We start from the raw sequence: 21,658 nt of genomic DNA, 5'->3' as shown, positions 1-21,658 counted from the left end.
TGTTGTTTATACTCTGTATTAAGCATGTTCTTTCTTTTATGTTTACTGCTTGCTATAAAATCCCCGTACCCCCATTCCCCTATGTGTGCTGAGTTAAAGTTCATGGCCTGGCAGCATCCAAATTGCTGCCCAGGTCTGAACCTGACCTTCAATAGGTCCTAACTCCCAAACTCAAGCTGACAGGCTGGTCAGGGGTGTGCCAGCATCCTAATTGCTGGGCATGACCACTAGTTTTGTCATGGCTTTCCCTAATTCCCCTCTATTGCACTTACACTTATTCTTAGACTCTAAGTTCTCCCCCCCCCCTCCTATGAGCCTTGCCTTAGGTACCTTGAGTTCCCTCTGAACTTGGACATTTGAGGGCTGGCCCTTCCACACTGCACTATAATCTGATCCTGCAAATGTAATTGGGTGTGAGCACTACCTGGAGTTCATGAAGCTCCTTGGAACTTTGACACACCCAAGGATGAGAAAGGCTTTGGAAATCTGATCTTTGGAAGTTGTTTTATCTCATGTTTCAGACTAGGAGTCTGAATTAGGCTCTCCTTGGTTGGAACTTTAATTTCTGATGTAATTTTTTATTTTTCTTGATTCATTCGGGTTGTAATAATTTGTAATAACTTATGGGGGTGTATAGTAAATGGGGAGGGTCACTCATGTTATGCATGTGGGTAGACATCATGCTTTAGGTATTTATTTCTGCAATCACAGCCTGTTTTTCGCTTATGCATCTCATATAGAAATCCTGCCTATAAGTTTATGCATCTACATATAGAAATCCTACCTATAAGTTGTTTCATTACTGCATTAGAAATCCTGCCAATAAGTTGCTTCATAACTGCATTAGAAATCCTGCCTATAAGTTGTTTCATTACTGCATCAGAAATCCTGCGTATAAGTTGTTTCATTACTGCATTAGAAATCCTGCCTATAAGTTGTTTCACTACTGCATTAGAAATCATGTCTATAAGTTATGCATTTCATTAGAAATCATGTCTATAAGTTTTTGCACTTCTGCATATAGAAATCATGATTATAAGTTTTCTGCACTTCTGCACATACACATGTCATTAGGCAAACAATCCATAGGTTAAAGAATAATCAATTGCATCCTAGATACCATGCTCATAGGATTCCTGCACTTACATAACCGTTTTAAAATCAATAACGCTTAGAATTCATGTATGTAGGAGCAATCGTTTAAATCTGATTCATCCGCAAAGTCTAAAACCAGTAATAATGTTGTTAACATCCGCAGAATTGATTTATTTCTAAAGTCAGTAATCTTCTTTAAAATCAGTATGTTTGACCTTGTTAGATATCATGCCTATAGGTTTCACCTAGGCAAACCATTAGGTAATCAGTTGATTATACCAGTCTTTAACAATTACAACCAGCAGGCAGGCCTAATTCGGACTTTTTATCTGAAAATATGTAATAAATCAGCCACCCCCTTTACGTAAGTTTAATTAAAGACCTAACCAGTACTTGAAGTCATGCTATATTTGCTCTTTTAAGTGAGGAGGCCTGTGTGAGCCTTAATTGCTATTTGTTTCCCCTAACTGTTTATGTGTTTTTGCTTGTCGCCTATACTTTTATCCTTTTGAAATTCCACAAAAGCCAAATCTACCTTCCCTTTAGGACTAGTAGTCCCAAATGCCTCCGGGGCTGATAGGTTTGGGACGAGTAGTAGCATGCAATAGGAAAACGAGACCATTCCGCGTTTAATACCTTAATGGGGTGGGAAAGGGTAGATATGGATATGATGACCGATGCGATAATACCTCATGTAGCCCCTCTTTGAGGAGTGATTACTGGGTATTTCATTGACGTGATCCATATTAATCATAAACCTAGGACCCCCTCCCTTTTTACTTGCTTTCGTCTATCTCTTTTAAATTGTCTAAATCTTTCATAAAATTTATGCCTTATTGACCTTTCCCCAAGTTTTAATTTATTTGCAATGTTGTATGCGAATCCCTCCTACTTGAGCCCTTAATTGCTTACTTGATTATGTGAAGTCACAATTATAGCATGGTCGGGAACCACACTAGTGGATCTTGGGAGGTGCCTAACACCTTCCCCCCGAGATAATTTCAAGCCCTTACCCATTCTCTGGTTCTTCTTCTTTTCATTTCCTTCTTAGTGTCCTAATGCACTTAATCATTAGGTGGCGACTCTTCTAAATCTCAAACCCAATTCCCAAAAGGAAAAGAGTTGTCTGCCCAAATGTCGTAAACCCGATTTCGCGAGAAAAAAGGGGCATCGACAGTGAGCTTTACCTCCCAATTTTTCTTCCGCCAATAATAAGCTATTAAAATCCCCGTAAATAGCCCATGGAGAATTAATAATCGAGGGAAAAGATCTCATATAACCCTATAAATTTTCTCTCCCATCAGTTCTTGCTTTAGCATAAACAACTGACAAACAATATACAATGTTTCCATGATTGTCAGAAATTTTACAAGTGACCATTTGATCATCACTTGCATATACGTTGCAATTCAACGTACTACTCCAGAAAATTCAATCCTTGTTGCTAGAGTTTGTAAAGCATTCTTGCATTCCCAAAATGTTCTTATAACTTTCAATCTTACTTTCTTTGATAAAAGGTTCTTGTATAACTACAGGAGAAACTTTGTGCTCCTTAATCAAATACTTCAATCTCTCAGTAGCTGCCTGAGACTTCATACCCTTAATATTCCAATTGAGGACCTTAATTATTGATAGGAGTCTGAGTTTTTTTTTTGTAAATCCAGTTTTGGCCCCTTGTAATTGGAGAATCTCTCATTTTCTGATTTGTTCCTCCATTAGGAAATTTTATTGTGGATGTTCCTTCTTTAATTTCATTTTCTTCTATTTTCTTTTGGAGGTCATCCTTATGAGAGAGTGATCCCCCAAATGTTTGTGCCAGTTGCCCATCTTGTTCATCAGATGACTCTTCAGATGTGTCCTCTTCCTCTAATGAAGTTTCATCTGCCCATTCATCAACACTATTGTCATCTTGTTCACTATCACTCTTTCTTTGCTCTTTGCTTCATCTTGTTAGTTTGTCTGTTAGGTGTTTAAACATTTTCTTCATGCACGAACTCATCAAAACTGTTCTGTGTGATAGTGGCATTTTGTACCAAAATTTTCTGCATCTTTTGTTGGCTTGAATTTTCTTTCTGTTTGCTTGATGCCCCTTCACCTATCTTCTTTTTTGATTTTTTACTTCCAGCCATTTTCCAATCATCTGCATATATATCAACCCTGAGCTGATTGGGATCAGTGACAATAGTTTTAGTTCCTTTGTAGGTGCTCAAAGTCTTTCCTGCTGTAGCCTCTTGAATACCAGAGTTTCCTTGTGTACTATTAGATCCCTCCTTAGGCTTCTGTGATGTTTCTTTTGCTGCTGATGTGCCTTTTATAGCTTCCAATTTCTTGGAGACATTTTCAAGTGCCACACCATCTTCCTTGGAATTCTTATCATTGTTGTTTGTTATTTTGTCCTTCTTACTCTTCCATTTATTATTTGGTAGAGGTTTGTCAATTCCAAATATTGCTCCAGTTGGTTTATACCAACCTTTATGTGGTTCACTTTGACCCTTCCTCTTGTGCTTATGATCCTGTTTACTTACTTGATTTGCTCTGCCTCTTCTTGGTTGTGGCTGCTCAATAGTTATCTGCTTTTCATTGTTATGTTTCACAGGTGGCTCAACTTGATCCTTTTCCATGTTACTCTTTCGTTCCTCTTCCTTCTTTTCTTCCAGCTTTTTCTTTTCAAGGATTCGGTAGTTGATGAGATAGTGTCCCAATTTCCTACAATGTTTGTAGAATTTTGGTATGTTTTCGTATTCAGTGCGTTGAACGAATTCTTTAAGAGGCGAATCATCATCTTCATCTCCAACCCAAACATTGGTGATGAAAGGTTTGAGTAAATTTATTTCCACCCTTACCTTTGCCATACTAGGTCTGTTCATAGTTTTGGTTGCCACATCAAGATCCAATGGAGTCCCTACTTCTTCAAGAATTTGTTTGACATAAGACCAGTTATGCATATGAAATGGTAATCCAGGCAGTAGGTCCCAGACAGGAACTATTGGTAGGTCTTCTTCAGGCTTAAAATTTGGAGTCCACTTCTGCAACCACATTTGCAAACCTTCAATTTCAATCACCCGCTTATACAGAACAAAATTGTAATCTTCATCATTAGTGAAACTGAGAAACACATTGGAGTTATCATAAACTCCAATTTTCGTAGACCCCTTCAAAGGGAAATTTTTCAGAGAATCTTGACCTAATTGCATCAATTTGGGAGCGGGTCTTCAGAAATCGACCAACAATTGTCCTTTTAAATTGAGCCGCCATGATGCCATGGTAATCTCTTGTTTTAAAGATCACTACCGCCATGCCGTTGTGTGTTGTCTACCTAGCTTTCACCATTACCTGCTTTTGGCGAATCGCAGAAGAGCTTGGTGAATCCGTCACCCTAGTGGCATAGGAGTGACGAATTTCAGTAGATTCTCTAGGGATAACATAAGTCTGAGGTTGATTTGTGGTATGGTCGGAAGAACACGCCGGAAGGTCCATGGGGTGACGCGTGAAGAACAATCACAGATATGGGTAATAGCCATTAGAGAGAAATTTCTAGAGAGAGAAAGAGCCGTTTCTTTGGTAGTACCGTTGCACTTGTGAAGTGGATTATAGTTCTTCACTATAACATCTTTTTGTCCTAGAATCATAACTAGCAAATAAGAGCCATGGACAACCAGCACAACACTTTACTCTCACCCTTGTTGGTTCATTAACATACTTATCTAACTCTATGTGTTCATCAACTGCATACTTAGTAAGTGCTTCTCTAAATTGTCTAACACTCTCAAAATAAAGGCCAGTTTCGCAAATAATTAACTTACAACTAGGATCAAAGATAACCCTATTTTGCTGCTTTCTTCTTGCTCTTACTGGCTGTTGGACTTCATCTTCACCTTCATCATAAGCAGTTTCATCAGGATCTGTTTCAAAACTAGCAACTTCATCTGAGGGATAATATGGCTCATCTACAACAATCTTACCATCTAAAGATGTCTTCTTCATAGCTGCATACTCATCATATCCTACATATGGACCCTTTTTACCTAACTTGGCATGTCTAGTTTCAACCTCTTTCTCTTTTCTCTTCCTTCTGCACCTTTTTCTTCTCTTCTCTTAAACTCCTATACTCCTTATCAACATTACTACCATATTCTTCTTCCTCTTCCTCAAACAACTCTTCAATTTCTAAATCGGTCATATGGTCACTGCTTTCTACATCAGTTTCAACTAATGGAGTATCATCAAGATTAGAAGGACCACCCTCATCCCCACCAGGCACATTATCAGCAGCAGGGACACTATTTTGTGGTTCTTCAAACCTACACCTTCATTGCCCCCCAACACTTTAATTTATCCCTTATCAAAAGACACACTAGATTCCCCACACACATGGCTTACATATTCAATAGCTGGAGGGACCACTAATGCTTCATCAACAGAGTGGGACACATACACTTCAAATATATCCCCATTTTTCAATAGAGGCACAATACCCATAATATCCCTATCAGTTAAATTTTTTATCAAAGCGCTAGAATTGTGTGGTCTCACATAAATGTCACATGTTTCACAATTATACCAATTTTCTTTCACATAGTCTAAAAACTCAAAATACGAAAATCTGTCAACATTAATATCAAAGTTTATGTCATAATACCTCCTTTGTAGTAGATAGGATACTGTTGTCCTTAGTATAACGAGCTCAAAAGCTATTTCTTCGAACTAAAATCAGTAAATAAGAAAAACGTCCGTAAATATTTTTTTTCACTTCAAAATCGACAAGAAATTGAAGAAAACAAGAACCTATAAGAGAAGCCTACGATCATCAGTATCTACACTCTAATCTACGAGATTTTGGGAAAAATCGACATTGAGTTCATCAACCTTTTTCTCGTTTTGTTTAGAGAGAAAAGAGGTCTGGTAATTCAGCCTAAGGAAAAATAAAAAATAGCGGACCGGTGTTTTAATTGGGTGGGTTTTTAAGTAATGGACCGGATCACTAAAATGGTTTGAGTTCATTAGTGACGTGGCATCAGCAGAAACATCATGGCTCATACTCGTTTGGTCGCATTTATAATAAAATAGAGTGAAAAGGTCCACCCCGAAACCAAAGGGGTACTAACTAACAGCTGAGTCCTCTCCGAACCGCAGGAGATAGTTGCCCATCATATATTTTTCCTCAGCGATCAACTTGTAGAGAAATCCAGATTGGAACTATTGATGATTCTACGTTAGCTCTAAAGTAAGGAGACCACTTAAAAACCCTCATCGGATAAGAAGTCATGGAGGGTGGAACAAAATTCACTTGCAATGTATTAAAAGCAAGGGCGGACCTAGTGCATAGACTACGGGTTCCCGGGAACCCAGTAACTTTTGCGTAAACCCTGTATTTATATTAAGAAATTCACTAAATATTGGTAAAAATCTGACTGTGAACCCAGTTATTATTGCATATTAATTTGAAATTATGGTAGGAACCCATAAGCCTCAAATCCTGGATCCGCCTCTGATTAAAAAAGGTAAAAGAACACTCGTTTAGTTAAAATGTTCAAACATATTTTTTGGATAAGTTTAGTAGGGTCTTTATGTATTTTGCCGTTAATAAAATAAGTACCGCACTTGTCGATAGTGAATTAATCTGTCATGCGCGGGAATTGAATATTGAGCTTAAATTTTCAAACAATTAGTAAAAAAATAAATAATTTTCTCCAGTAGAGATTACCGCACCCCAAAACAAATCAAAAAGAAAAAAAATAAAAAACAGAAAAGCATTACTAATAAGAAAGCAGAAAAAGTGATCTGAAAAAAGTCATTCCATTTCAGCATATCACATGCGCTCCTCGCTGGGTCCACCATTGATATTTCAAAATCTCGGCTTCATTTCAAACCCAGAGAGAAAACCATTTTAGATAAAATTAGAACCAATTAAAAAAGAAAAAAAAATGGACAAAATTTGAATGAATAGAGACTTGTTGCTTCTGGGCTTTGGATAATACTAGTACTTCCCTATATCATTTGAGTTGTTGTCTCTCAATTCTTTTTCTCTGACAGTCCACACATCTTTGACTAGCAAAATCTGAAATCTTGAATCCCCAGAAAAGGCTAATTCTTGAAATCTGCCTCTTCAGATTTTATGGGTTTACACTAATGTATGTGCATTTTATCTTTTTGTTGGTTTCATACTTAGTCTTGGAGACAATAAACTGAAATGGGCTAGCATTGGATCTTTTTTTTTTCTTGATTTTTTTTTTAAGTTAAGGTCACATTTCTATGCCAAAGATTATAACTTTGGTCTGCTATTGATACTTTCCAAAGTTTGGTTCTTTTTCTTTTCCCTATCTTGAATTCAAAATGCTTAATTTTTTGTTAGATGGCTAGTTGAGTGGTGCTAAGCCAAGTCTCTTTGACATAGATATATTGGCATTTCGGATGGAGGTTAATGTGAATAAGAAAGAGCATTTAGTTTATGTGGGTCATTTTTCAAATGGTGTGTGTTGATGTTATTGATTGATGGTGTCAATTATATTATGCAGGTGGATATTGTGCTATGAGGTTTTAGTAGATTAATACTATTGGTTATTGTGATGGAAAAGAGGAAATGGTTGTGGAAGAGGAAACCTTCCGATAAGAGCCCTGGTGAAGCGGAGAGTTCTGGTTCATTGTCTTCGCATTCAGAGAGATACTCTGATGAGCAGGTAAAAGGCAAAAAAGAGAAAGATGTTTCATTGATCTTTCATGTAATTGTGCTGATACGGAATAATCTGATATCAAATGCTTGAAATCATAAGCTGCTGTTTTTTTCCAAAATCTCACGTTTAATCTTCACTTGCACCTTCAATTTTAGATTGATAATGGTTGATTTAAACATTTTCACATGGTTGATAATTGTTCGCGTGCAAGTGCTGCATTTTAGTTATACTTGCATATATACAAGTTCCGATATATGAAATCTTTGGATCTTTGTTGGTACTTTGTTGATCGTTATCAGGCTTTGACTATTGGTAATCAATTGGGAATATAGTTTTCATGCTTTCTGAGTATATGTGGTAACTTTTTAGTTCTTGCAACTCCCAAAATGGCTCAGGAAAAGAGCATGAATTGTAAGAGAATACTATGTTATTTCATGTATGTGCATTCTCTGATACCTTAGGCCTGCATCAATACTTCTGTTGCATTCATTTGGATGTAATTTGCAGGTAAAAGTAAAGCCTGATGTTAATGTGGTCGTGTGAAATGGTTTCTTCCTTACATTTCAAACACGAAGTTTTGGAATGATAATTTGAATGTTGACAAAGTGTCATCAACTGTAAGCATAATATGCATTTTAGATGGGAAGGCTAGCTTTATCTTCTTACTTAGAATAAGGGAAGAAAAGAGGAAAATCCATTGGACTGGATAGCAGCTTCTGATAAATATAGTATAGAAATGCTAGCGGATTATCATACAATTTTAATTGTAGAAATGACTATCAGACTGCCTGTAGAATTGATGGCCCACCAAATTGCTAAACCACCAGGCTGCCTGTCTTCATCTAAAGAACTTTCCTTCATCTTGGTTTATCCAATTTCTACATTTGAACTGAGCTAGAATTTTTCTTCCTTGTCCTCCCTTACTCTTATTTATTACCAGTGGTTGGGCTGAGATCAACTTCCATGACTCTAACAAGAACACTATAAATTCCTCATAGAAGGGATTTATGATATCTATTAAATATAAATTGGTATCCTCTAATGTGCTGTTTAATGATTCTGAGGTACTCTTCTTAAGAGTTTAAGGTTTTATTAAGGGACCCTGCAAGTGGTGCTTTATACTATTATAACGGAAGTTCTGGGAAAAGTCAGTGGGAAAGACCTACTGAGGCTCCTGCACTAGTTTCTGGGGGGCATTCAGTACTTCCTGAATATTGGCAGGAGGTTTTTGATGAATCAACTGGTGGTATGCTATGTATCACAACTTTGCTAGTTGTTTACTTGTTACATGTTTAATCATTATTTGTGGATGGAGAAAGATTAGATTAGAACACTTAGAACTTTTAATTCATTGTAATACATTGAGTTAAAACATATATAGATTTTTTCTTACATTCAATTTATTTTCTTCATTGTAGTAGGTTGATCCTTTTTTATTAATGTGAATCTTGATACAGTTGCTATTTCTCAAAAGATTTTTTGGCTTCCCCTTTTCTGGATTTGCCTTTTCCAGGAATCATTTCATTCTTTAGTTACATATTATAATGGAAATGCCCTTTTTAAGAAGATAATAAGTAAAAAAGGGAGGCTGTAGTAATTTTTCTTTATTGATAAATGTAGGACCTTTCAAATGTAAAAAGAAAAAATAAAGAAAGAAGCAAAGAAAGAAGTGATTCAGAATAACAAATAAATGCTAAGGTCATATTCCTGAACTACCTTACTTTTTACATCGGGGAGACTGCAAAATAGTTGTAAAAAGGTTGATAATTTCAAGGGATCTGAAGAAAGAGAAATAATCATCATTTATTGCTACTAAAAAATGAGGCACTGATTCCTGGCAAGTGCTGCAACTCAAGGGAAAAACTATACAAGAATAGTTCTGGGCTCAAACCAGGGGGAACTATCATTAACTTCTCGCGACCGACCAGACCCAAGCCAAGATCCAAGTGGTCATTTATTTGTAGGTTACAGCAAATGAAACTATTATTTCCTCAACAAAAGTGTCATATTGGTACAATGAATGGTGGACGCCTTCCTATTGTAAGCCTGATGCTCTTTGACGTAAATGGAAGGACTTAGAGATATAGCTGAATGACTTTGGACCAAATCACAACCCTTTTAGAGATGTATATAAGCCTTTATTTTCAACTTCAGGCAAATGATCCTTCTTTGTCTACTCGTGTTACAAGAGGCCATCAAAGGTAAAACGAGTAGATTTCATATGGACTGCTCGTTACATAAACTATTAGTACATGTGTTTTCTGTACCAGTGCAAAATAGATCTCTTTAAAAGCAATCTATTCTCCATGCTAGAACAGAAATTCCTTTCAGTTGGAGACATACTACTTTTTACATCTGTATATATCTCATAAATAATCTCGATATAGTGTGTTTTGTTAGGCTTAGTCTTCTTTTTCCTTTTCTTTTCCTTCATAAGAAAAAACCAAAAGTTCCTGAAGTGCTTCAACTTGTAAATCTAGGGACTAAAGTTGTGATAAACCTTAAACACTGGGATGTGAAGTACAATTTGGAAGTTGCTCAGAGCACAAAACACAGATATGAAAACTGCAATTTGATAAGTTGGTCTCTTGATCTTTGGTGGCATACTTTTGATTATCTTGATATTCTTCTTTTTTTCCTTTATTAATTTTTTCTCGTTGCTGTAATCGTTTCCTGACAGATTAATCTTTCTAGATCCTTTTTTTTCCCCCGATAAACTAACATTTTCATTTATCAAAATTGTTCTCTACATAGTAGGACCTGCTGACCAGTTCCTTTTCTCTTCTTAGACTATACTTGACTCCAACATTTCAGAGATGTCTCCCTATATAACTATACTAGTCAGCTATATGTGTTCATATCCTATACATGTGCTCACTATATGATACTGAAATAAACATGAATACAGGATTACTCTAGTAGCCTAACTATGGATATCTGTTTAGAGCTTCCATATGTTCCTGCCAATTGCTGTGTATATGGCTTTTGATATGAACATATGAAGTGATCTCTCGGCATATCTGCTCTGCTGAGGTGCTTCCATTTTGAAATCTGATCGAATTCCTGTCCCTCCATAAACTGTGCAGCAGCATGCCAAACACTGCTACAATAATGTTGCCAATTCCTTTCTTCTTCCTAGCATGATAAGTCACCCATTGCCGTTCCTCCTCCCAAGTTTGAATCTGTCTTTGGATTCCCATCCAGTTTAGCAATCTCTTCCAGACAACACTTGTGTAGGAGCATTCAAAGAATAGATGTTCAAATATCTCTTCTTCCTGACCACAGAATACACACACTTGAGCTACTTGAATGCCTATTTTCTGCAGTCAATCCACTGTTGGTAGTCTCCTTTGAATGGCCAGCCACATATTGAATTTGTGTCTAGGATGTATATGAGGATGTAAAATCAGACTTTTCCAGTATACCTTCTGACCCTGAGGAGTTTGCAAGTTATATAGCTTCTTGATACTGAATTTACCACTTGTGCTCCGTAAGGACTCCAGTCTTTCTTGCACATTGCCTTGTAGAGTTGGTAGATTCAATATAAACTTCCTTTGCTCAATAATCTTCCTTACTACCCAAGCTGCACTCTTAGGTATATGCATGGTGTCAATGCTCCTGTTCTTTATGTAGTAGGAATGGACCCATCGAATCCACAAGCAGTCTTTCTTCTTTGTAATTGCCCACAAATGCTTCTAGATCTTTGTTATTACACGTTGTGTCTTTGTTATTTCTTGTTGTTGTTATTGTTTGTTTCTTCCTTTTCACTGTTCCTTGAGCTGAGGGTCTATCAGAAACAACCTCTCAACCTTTACAAGGTAGGGGTAAGGTCTGCATACACATTAACCTCCCAAAACCCCACCGGTGGGATTACACTGGGTTTGTAGTTGTTGTTGTAAGTCGTGCAATCGAAAATTGTAGTCAATTAATGAATTTCAGATCTATGGGGCCAAAAGCAACATAAAAGAGATTATTGTGATAAGATTGAGTATGTCAGATCATAGTAATTGAGCGCCAGACAGTTTATCTATATGCAACTAGCATCTCCTGTAATGGTGAATACAAATTGCGGAGGAAACTTGAGCAGTATTTGATATGTGCAGCTAAAGATTATAGTGACTGAAAATTGACGTCTAGTTTGGTGCCTCAATATGCTTTCCCAGTATAAAGATTGGTTGCCCAGCTTAGATGATAACAGATGCTGGAAGACCTTGGCTTAGAAAGAAAGTGCCAAAAACTTTCGTAAGTGATGTTTCTTACAGTAGTCATTGGAATATGCTTTTTGGTGAGGTTAGATGTTTCAAAATGAGTGCAAGGATGATCATAGTGCTTTGCTGGGAAAATCTTCTTTCTAGGGTCATTTGCCTCGTATCGAAAACCATTCAATAGTTTCCTTAGTGACTATAGCTGCCAGATGACCAACTCAATGCAATTTAGTTCATTACTTAACAAAACAATTTTTAAAGAAAACCTTTATCATTTTTAGCTGTTGTATAATATATCCTTTTTCATAAAAAATGATCTCCTTTAGCTGTTGTATAATATATCCTTTTTCGTAAAAAATGATCACCTATTCTATTTTCTTTAGTTGGAGCAGGATGCACTGAAAGAATTTCCTGACCATGACAAGCAGTCACCAGAGATAACCTCAAAAGCTGCAACTATTGATGATGAAGCCAAGGAAAGCTTGAGAAGTTTGACAGAGAAGTTATCAGCTGCTCTTGTTAATGTTAGTGCCAAAGAAGACTTAGTTAAGCAGCATGCTAAAGTAGCTGAAGAAGCTATTGCAGGTATCTTCTTCCACTCCTTTTCTTCCAGAGCTGCAATTGCATTATAAGAATTTGTCTCTTCGCATACACCCCTTTTTTTGTATGTGAATTACATGCAGAAACATTTATCTGGACATATACTTCTTCCATCACCTTATGATTTTTTGGTCTCTTAATATCCTGTATTTGGTAGGTTGGGAAAAGGCAGAAAGTGAAGTTGCAGTTGTAAAGCAACAACTAGATGCAGCTGTGCAGCAGAACTTGTCTTTGGAAGTTCGTGTCAGCCATCTTGATGGTGCACTAAAGGAATGTGTCAGGCAGTTGAGACAAGCTAGGGATGAGCAAGAGAAACGAATTCAAGAAGCTGTTGCAGAGAAAAATGAATGGGAATCTGAAAAAGCTGCACTTGAAAACCAGCTACTTAAGCTCCAGTCACAAGTAGAGACTTGCAAAGCTGAATCTCCTACTTCTACTGATCCTGATATCCTTGTCAGGCTTGATTGTCTAGAGAAGGAGAATACAGCTCTCAAAATTGAGCTTCACTCTTGTTCGGAGGAGTTGGAAACTAGGACCATCGAGAGGGATTTGAGCACTCAAGCAGCAGAATCCGCCAGCAAGCAGCACCTAGAAAGCATAAAAAAGGTGACCAAGCTTGAAGCTGAGTGTCGAAAGCTTCAGGCCATGGCGCGCAAAGCATCCCCATTTAGTGATCAACGTTCCTCTGCTGTTTCATCTTACTATGTAGAGTCTGTCACTGATAGTCAGTCTGACAGCGGAGAGCGGTTAAATACAGTCGATAACGATGGCCTTAAGATGACTAAACTGGAAACAAATGAATATGAACCAAGTTGCTCTAATTCATGGGCTTCGGCACTCATTGCTGAGCTTGATCAATTTAAGAATGAAAAGGCCACGCATAAAACTCTTGCTGCCTGTTCTATTGAAATTGATATGATGGATGACTTCTTGGAGATGGAACGGCTTGCTGCATTATCCGAAACTGCTAATAAGACACCTTCAATTACATCTGATGCTGTTCCTCATGACTCACCCAATGTCGAGAACCCTTTGGCAGCAGAATATGATTCCATTTCACAAAGGGTGACTGAATTAGAACAAAAGCTGGAGAAGATAGAAGCAGAGAAAGCTGAACTGGAGAATGCATTAAGCGAGTGTCAAGATGCCCTTAAGGTGTCCTCTGTGCAGCTTAAGGAAAGTGAAACCAGATTGGAAGAGCTGCAGAAGGAGCTAGATGCGGTGAATGAGTCAAAAGAGTTGCTTGAGTTTCAACTCTTCGGCATGGAGGTAGAAGCACGGACTATGTCTGCAAATATTGCTTCTTTGAAGACAGAGATTGAAAGAGAACAATCCTTGTCATCAGACATGGAAGCTAAGTGTCGTGAATTGGAAAATGAGCTCCAGAAAAAAGCCCAGGAAGTTGAACTTCAGCAAACTTCTGGTTCAAATGGTGAAGTGAAAATAAAACAGGTAGCTCTTTGTGTCAACCTATCTTGTGTTTTTTATCATTCCAGTGTTTATACACATGGATGTGAAGAGAGAAGATGAAAACAAATAATGGAATGTGAACTTTCTCATTTGCAGGAGGATTTAGCAGTGGCTGCTGACAAGCTTGCAGAATGCCAGAAAACAATTGCATCCCTTGGAAAACAGCTACAGTCCCTAGCCACTCTGGAAGATTTCCTGATAGACACTGCAAATCTTCCTGGGGGAGAATCAGTTGTTGCTAAAGCTGGAGAACTATGGAAATTGCACGTAAACGAGACATTTACCCCTAAACGCAATTCTGATCCTTCCAAGGTCGAGGAAGAGAATGCGAGTCATTCAATGAATGGAAATGAAGGGGAATCATCAGCATCTTCATCTTCATCTTCATCCACTACTCAGGCGACCACTGCCAAAAGCAAAAATGGTTTTGGGAAATTGTTCTCTCGGAGTAAGAGCGGACTCTCAACGCTAAAAGTTAATGACGATAAATAACTAGAGGGAAGAATGTTTAGAAGCTGGAATATAATTTACGGGACATCGATTGGTAAAAAGTTGCATGGCTGATCAAATTCTGTTTGATAAGCATACTGTTTGCTTCAATAGTTATGAAAAGTGTTCAGAAGTTTCAAATGGCGTTAGATCTGCTTTGGCTGTTCTCCCTCCTTTTATGTAATCCCTCTCAGCAGATTTTTGTATCCATTTCTTGAACATAACTATCCCCTAGAGAAAAGAAGCTTACAGGTTTGTTTAGTTTGGCTTAAAATGGGATTGTAACTCCTAGTTAGTATGTATGGAAATGGACTAGGAGAGGTTAATGAGGGAAGTGGCCACGGGTTTGAATAACACTACTCTTACTTTTGGATAGAGGATCAGGTGTGGAATTGTAGTCAGGAAATGAGGCATTAGCACAAACCAAGAATCTCTTTCTCGTCTTCAATTTTATTTTGAAAGAGAAATTAAGGAGTCTTTTAGATATAGGAATTAGGAAATTCATTTTTGCATAAAATACATTAATATTTTATATGACGTTTGGTTGGTATTTTGTTTTTGGTGCAAGTAATATCGGTGTAGTTTTATACCACAATTTTGATATTATTTTATATAGGTTCCAACATGGGATAACTCATACGAGAGCTATACGAGAGCTAGTTTTAGGAGGAAATAACACCTAAAAAGACCAAAATAGCCTTTACTTTTTTCTTTTTTTAATTTGTATTTAAAAATGATAAAATTATAAACTTTATAGTAACTCCATATCCATATCTCTTTGTTTTTATACAATACCAAACACCCCCGAGGCATATCCAAGATTTTAATACCATGGGTGCACTATTATCTTTAAGATAGATGTTTGGTTTCATTATATAATTTTTTTTTGGTGATGGCAAGTTTACGAGCAAACTATATTGATACTATATTCGCAAAAAATATCACACTTTACAATTGTACTTGACGAGTTTTTATACTTTGAAAACAGTCAATAATAGCATCATTACTTACTGTTTTAAATATCTCACGCTCTATATAGCAAACTAAACAATTATTCAAAAAAGTTTTTAGAAGCGGAGCTTAATATTGAGCATGGCGTTTTGCTGCTTTGCATCCACTGAGAGTCTCAGAGTCGAGATAGACGAGTCATGAGTATTTTGTTTTTAGGGATTTCAAAGTTTTTGTACTCAAAAGAATGATTAAGAGAAGAAAAATAAAAATGACGTAAAAAATGTGTTTGTTGTTAATTGAAAAGGGCATGGGGAGTTGAGAATTTATTTAGTAATTAATTAATTATAAAAGGAATTAATCAAAAAGAACATGGGGATCGAACCCCTGACCTTGGGGGCAAGAAGGAGACAAAAGGGGCACTTTGTCACCAATGAAGCAAGTCAATCAATTGAGCATGGGTGGCCATAAATATATTTAACCACAAAATTGAAAAGATTAGTACTTTATAGTTTATATATAGCCTAGGGAGGGAGCATGGGGTGCATGTACCCCACCCCCTCCACATAAATCCGTCCCTGCAAACACCGACCTAAAAAGCATATGCTTTGAATAATCAAGTGATGAATCAGTTCGGTTTCATGCCGGGGCGTTCGACCACAGAAGCCATTCATCTTGTGAGAAGATTGGTGGAGCAGTATCGGGAGAGGAAGAGGGACCTGCATATGGTGTTCATCGATTTAGAAAAAGCTTACGATAAAGTCCCAAGGGAGATTTTATGGAGATGTCTGGAGGTTAGTGGGGTTCCGGTGGCGTACATTAGGATGATTAAGGATATGTACGATGGAGCGAAGACTCGGGTGAGGACTATGGGAGGAGACTCAGACTATTTTCCTGTGATGAAGGGGTTACATCATGGTTCAGCTCTTAATCCATTTTTATTTGCCCTGGCGATAGACGTGTTGACGTGCCACATTCAAGGAGAGGTGCCATGGTGTATGTTTTGCAGATGACATTGTGCTAATCGATGAGACGCGTTGCGGGGTTAACGACGCTGCGGGGCTGGAGCTGTGGAGGCAGACCCTGGAGTATAATGGTTTCAAGTTGAGTAGAACAAAAACTGAATACTTGGAGTGCAAGTTCAATGAGGGGACACAGGAAACAGAAGCGGAGGGGAAGCATCATACACAAGTCATCCCCGTGAGAGACAGTTTCAAATATATCTTGGGTTCGTTATTCAGGGGAAGGGGAGATTGACGAGGATGTTACGCATCGTGTTGGAGCGGGGTGGATGAAATGGAGGCTTGCGTGTGTTTTGTATGATAGGAATGTGCCACCAAGCCTTAAGGGTAAGATCTACAAAGTGGTAGTTAGGTCGACTATGTTATATGGAGCCGAGTGTTAACCAGTCAAGAAATCTCATGCCCAGAAGATGAAAGTAGCATAGATGAGGATGTTATGATGGATGTATGGGCATACTAGGAAGGACTAGATTAGGAATGAAGTTATTCGGGACAAGGTGGGTGTGGCCCCTGTGGAAGACAAATTGCGAGAATCGAGGCTGAGATGGTTCAGGCATTTGAAGAGGAGAGACATCGATGCCCCGGTGAGGAGATGCGAGAGGTTGACCATAGCGGGTTAGAGGACAGGTAGAGGGAGACCTAGGAAGTACTGAGGAGAGGTGATTAGGCAGGACATGGCTCTACTTCAGCTTACCGAGGACATGACCCTCGATAGGGAGGTGTGGAGGTCGAGGATTAGAGTTGTGGGTTGACAGGTAGTCGAGAGTCTCTTCTAGTCGTAGTAGTAGTAGCACTAGTACTAGTCTTGTATTCTTCTATTCCAAGTTCCTTACTGATTAGACGATGTGGCATTAAAATTGCCGGTAGTTTTCGCACTTCTTTTATAGCTACGTATTCCTAGTTCTCTGCTATTACATGATGTGCTATTTGTTTCTTTTATCTTATTTCCTTGCCATTATTAATGTTAGTTTATTGTGTCTTTGTCTGCTCTTGAGCCGAGTGTTTATTGGGAACAATCTCTCTTCCTTCATAAGGTAGGGGTAAAGTTTGCGTACACACTACCTTCCTCAGACTCCACATGTGGGATTGCACTGAATTTGTTGTTGTTGTAATAAAATAAAATCGCTGCATAACTTTGTCAATGAATCAAAAGACCCTTGATTGCTTTTCTTACTTATACTCTTTTGTTTTTTTGGGAGTAAATTTCACTTAACGACTAACCTTTTTTATTAGAAAAATAATACCCCATTCACCTTTTGAATGGAATAGAGATTAGAGAACCGCCTTGACCATAGTCATTGACAGAATCTTCAAAAGGTCAAAAAACGTATGAAATGTACCTATTTTGAAAATAGGTCTAACTATTTTGAAATTTTTCATCGCCATTATTTTGAAAATAAAAGCAACAATTTTGAATGTTAATAGGAGTTAGTTTTGTAAGTGACATGACATTTCAAAATTTTGTAAATCAACTGAACATATTAATTTAAAAAGATTTTTTGTATGTCATGCAAAAGATGTATGAGGTAGTATTTCCTTACTTTATAATATTATGGCAGATAGATGAAATTTACTCTTCTATATAATAAAATATTATTGGGTATCTTTGGGTATTATTGAAGGTCATCTTTTGACATTTTGAAAGTACATGCAATTACCAACTCATTTATAGCCGTAGATTTAAGATCAAGGACGTGTTGTGCCTCCCTCAAAATGTGAATGAGATACTACTTTTTTCAAACTCAAAAGGTTAAACAAGCAAAAATATATTTTTTTCCAAGTGAAAATCATGTCCAAACACAATAATTTTGAGAAAACTACCATCTATAGCTCCTCAAAATTTTAATAGCCCGTGTTTTATACCACTTACAAAAAAAGGCCATTAGGCCCAAATATATTGAATATACTAGCCAAAAGGAATGAGTATGACAACATAAGCGCTTGTAGCTTAGTGGATAGGGTGTCTATTTTCTAACCTGAAGGTCGTAGGTTCGACAACTACCTGGAGCAACCTTTTTTTGCCTTCGGCCCAAACATATTGATATAGGCCTTTTTTGCTTTTTTAAATTGTATTTTGTACTTCTGGATCTAATAATATTAGCTAGAAATTGAATGACAGTCTATTTTGTATATTTTTTGTATAGTAACACTCTATTTTGTATATTTTTTGTATAGTGACAGTCTATTTGTATATTTTTTTGTATAGTAACGGTCTGTTTTGTATTTTTTTTGTATAGTAACGGTTTGTTTTGTATTTTTTTGTATAGTAACGGTCTGTTTTGTATATTTTTGTATAGTAACAGTCTATTTTGTATAGTGACACTCTATTTTGTATATTTTTGTATAGTAACAGTCTATTTTGTATAGTGACACTCTATTTTGTATATTTTTGTATAATAACAATCTATTTTGTATATTTTTGTATAGTAACGGTCCATTTTGTATATTTTTTGTATAGTAACAGTCTATTTTGTATAGTGACACTCTATTTTGTATATTTTTTGTATAGTAATAGTCTATTTTGTATAGTGACACTCTATTTTGTATATTTTTTGTATAGTAACAGTCTATTTTGTATAGTGACAGTCTATTTTGTATATTTTTTTATATAGTAACGGTCTTTTTTGTATATTTTTGTATAGTGACTATCTATTTTGTATATTTTTTGTGTAGTAACCGTCCATTTTGTATATTTTTTGTATAGTGGCTATCTATTTATATATTATNACCCCGTCTAGAGCAGACTTTTCAACCAGCCGAGATTATCTATGGGTCAGAAGAAGAGGAAGCATTATCAGCGATAAGGAGCTTGTACCTGGAAGATGATGATATGGACTGTTGTGCCATTTTTTAGGAGGAGGGGGAGGAAGGCCCTTCCATATAGGCTGTGAGCAGAGGATCACAACTCAGCAACTGGACCGTCAGAACCACCAGAGCCTGACGTGCCTCGGGGTAGCAAGGCTAAACAAAGCATTACGCACTATTTTGCTTTATTAAAGTTTATTTTCTTTTCGCATTTTCCTTTTTTAGCAAGAAAGAGCTCCAATGTTCAAAAACCTTATGGAATTTATTAAAGTATTTCAATTTTCTTACAAATCTCTCTCTTATTATTTTCCCTCATTACTTTACTCAAACAGCATTACTATTACTTATCTTGATGAACCAACGACTGTGACATGCAACGAGACAACGCGACAAACGGACACAGATTCAGAGGAAGATGATATACCGAAAGAAGTCGTTAAAGGAGTTGAGAATTTTTAGAATAGGCCTAAGTCCAACCTGGACGAGACGGAGATCGTCAATCTAGGAGACGCATAGAACATCAAAGAAACACGAGTCAGCGTTCATTTGTCACCATCTGAGAAGCAAGAGTATACAAAATTTCTAAAGGAATATGAGGACATATTCGCATGGTCATATGACAACATGACTGGTCTAAGCACGTCCATTGTGGCTCACAAATTACCGACTGATCCGGCATGTCTGCCAGTGAAATAGAAGCTCAGAAAGTTCAAACCAAACATGAGTTTGAAAATCAAGGAAGAAGTCACTAAGCAAGTCAAAGAGCAGACGGAAAGCCTTGGTTTTACGACATCAAGGAATTTTTGGCCGAAGGAAAATACCCAGAGCTTGCAAATACTATTCAGAAGCGCACTCTGCGAAGATTATCCAACAATTTATTACACAGCGGAGGAATCCTGTATAGGAGAACTCCGGATTTGGGTTTGCTAAGGTGCGTTGATGCAAAGGAAGCATCCAAACTGCTAGAGGAAATTCATGCTGGGACATGTGGTCCACATATGAATGGTTTTGTCTTAGCCAAGAAGATACTCCGGGCAGGTTATTTCTGGATGACTATGGAAACGGACTGCATCCAGTATGTTCGAAAGTGCCACCGCTGTCAGATCCATGCAGACATGATAAAAGTGCCTCCAAATGAGCTTAATGCAACAAGCTCGCCATGGCCGTTCGCCACATGGGGAATGGATGTTATCGGACCAATCGAACCTGCCGCATCAAATGGGCACATGTTTATCCTAGTAGCAATTGATTATTTCACTAAATGGGTTGAAGCAGCATCTTACAGAGCAGTGACCAAGAAAGTCATGGCAGACTTTGTCCGTGACCGTATCATTTATCGATTCGGGATCCCAGAATCAGTCATTACTGACAACGATTCCAACCTCAACAGTGATTTGATGAAAGCCATATGTGAAGCCTTCAAAATCAAACACAAGAAATCCATAGCCTACATGCCTCAGATGAACGGAGCTGTAGAAGCCGCCAATAAGAACATCAAGAAGATATTGAGAAAGATGGTAGAAAAGCATAAGCAGTGGCATGAGAAGCTCTCATTTGCTTTGTTAGGGTATCGCACCACAGTCCGCACATCGACTGGTGCAACTCCCTATATGTTGGTTTATGGTACGGAAGCGGTCGTCCCCGTCAAAGTAGAAATTCCATCCCTAAGAATCATACAGGAAGCAAAAATCAACGATACAGAATGAGTAAAGAGTCATTACGAACAGTGAGCTCTCATAGATGGAAAGAGAATGAACGTGATTTGCCATGGTCAACTTTACCAGAACAGAATGACCAGAGCCTTCAACAAAAGAGTCAGACCAAGACGGTTTACACCTGGGCAGCTGGTGTTGAAGAAGATTTTTCCACATCAAGATGAAGCCAAAGGGAAGTTCTCCCCTAACTGGCAAGGTCCATACATGGTTCATCGGGTTCTGACAGGAGGAGCCCTCATACTTGCAGAAATGGACGGAGAAGTTTGGCCAAAACCAATAAATTCAGATGCAGTCAAGCGATACTATGTGTAACCATTTATGATTTCCTTATGTAATTTGAACTACGTCTGACCTGATTCCCATTTAAGAGGGGATAAGTAGGCAGCCTTATGGGTTCGGTCATAATGCAATAAAATTTTTATTTCCCCTCGCAATTGGAAACTGGGGCAGAATTTTGAGGAGGACCCTCAAAATTCCGAAGTAATTTCAGCCATTTACCGCAAGCAGCCGTCAGAAGCAGCAATCCACTAAACTAGGGCAGAATTTTGTGGAGGACCCTTAAAATTCCGTAGCAAGAAAGGTCGCAATGTTTTGAACCACGTCGCGGTCGTTGGTTCATCTAAAGTTTTTTTTAAAAT

The 21,658-nt window shown here is 37.6% G+C and overlaps 2 protein-coding genes across 2 annotated transcripts; both read left to right on the top strand.

Moving 5' to 3' along the window:
• Positions 1–6,903: 6,903 nt before the first annotated feature.
• Positions 6,904–15,007, top strand: LOC109210031 (filament-like plant protein). Its single transcript, XM_019373401.1, has 5 exons — positions 6,904–7,226; positions 7,611–7,772; positions 12,355–12,556; positions 12,729–14,023; positions 14,138–15,007. Exons 2-5 carry the CDS (start codon positions 7,662–7,664, stop codon positions 14,531–14,533), a joined length of 2,004 nt encoding a protein of 667 aa, XP_019228946.1. The 5' UTR covers positions 6,904–7,226; positions 7,611–7,661; the 3' UTR covers positions 14,534–15,007.
• A 1,112-nt stretch (positions 15,008–16,119) lies between these two features.
• Positions 16,120–16,735, top strand: LOC109210025. Its single transcript, XM_019373396.1, has 2 exons — positions 16,120–16,396; positions 16,488–16,735. Exons 1-2 carry the CDS (start codon positions 16,120–16,122, stop codon positions 16,733–16,735), a joined length of 525 nt encoding a protein of 174 aa, XP_019228941.1.
• The last annotated feature ends 4,923 nt before the right edge of the window (positions 16,736–21,658 follow it).

Source organism: Nicotiana attenuata, unplaced genomic scaffold (genome assembly GCF_001879085.1).
Source record: "Nicotiana attenuata strain UT unplaced genomic scaffold, NIATTr2, whole genome shotgun sequence".
Classification (NCBI taxonomy): Eukaryota; Viridiplantae; Streptophyta; class Magnoliopsida; order Solanales; family Solanaceae; genus Nicotiana; species Nicotiana attenuata.
This window is presented reverse-complemented; position numbering and strand designations above follow the sequence as displayed.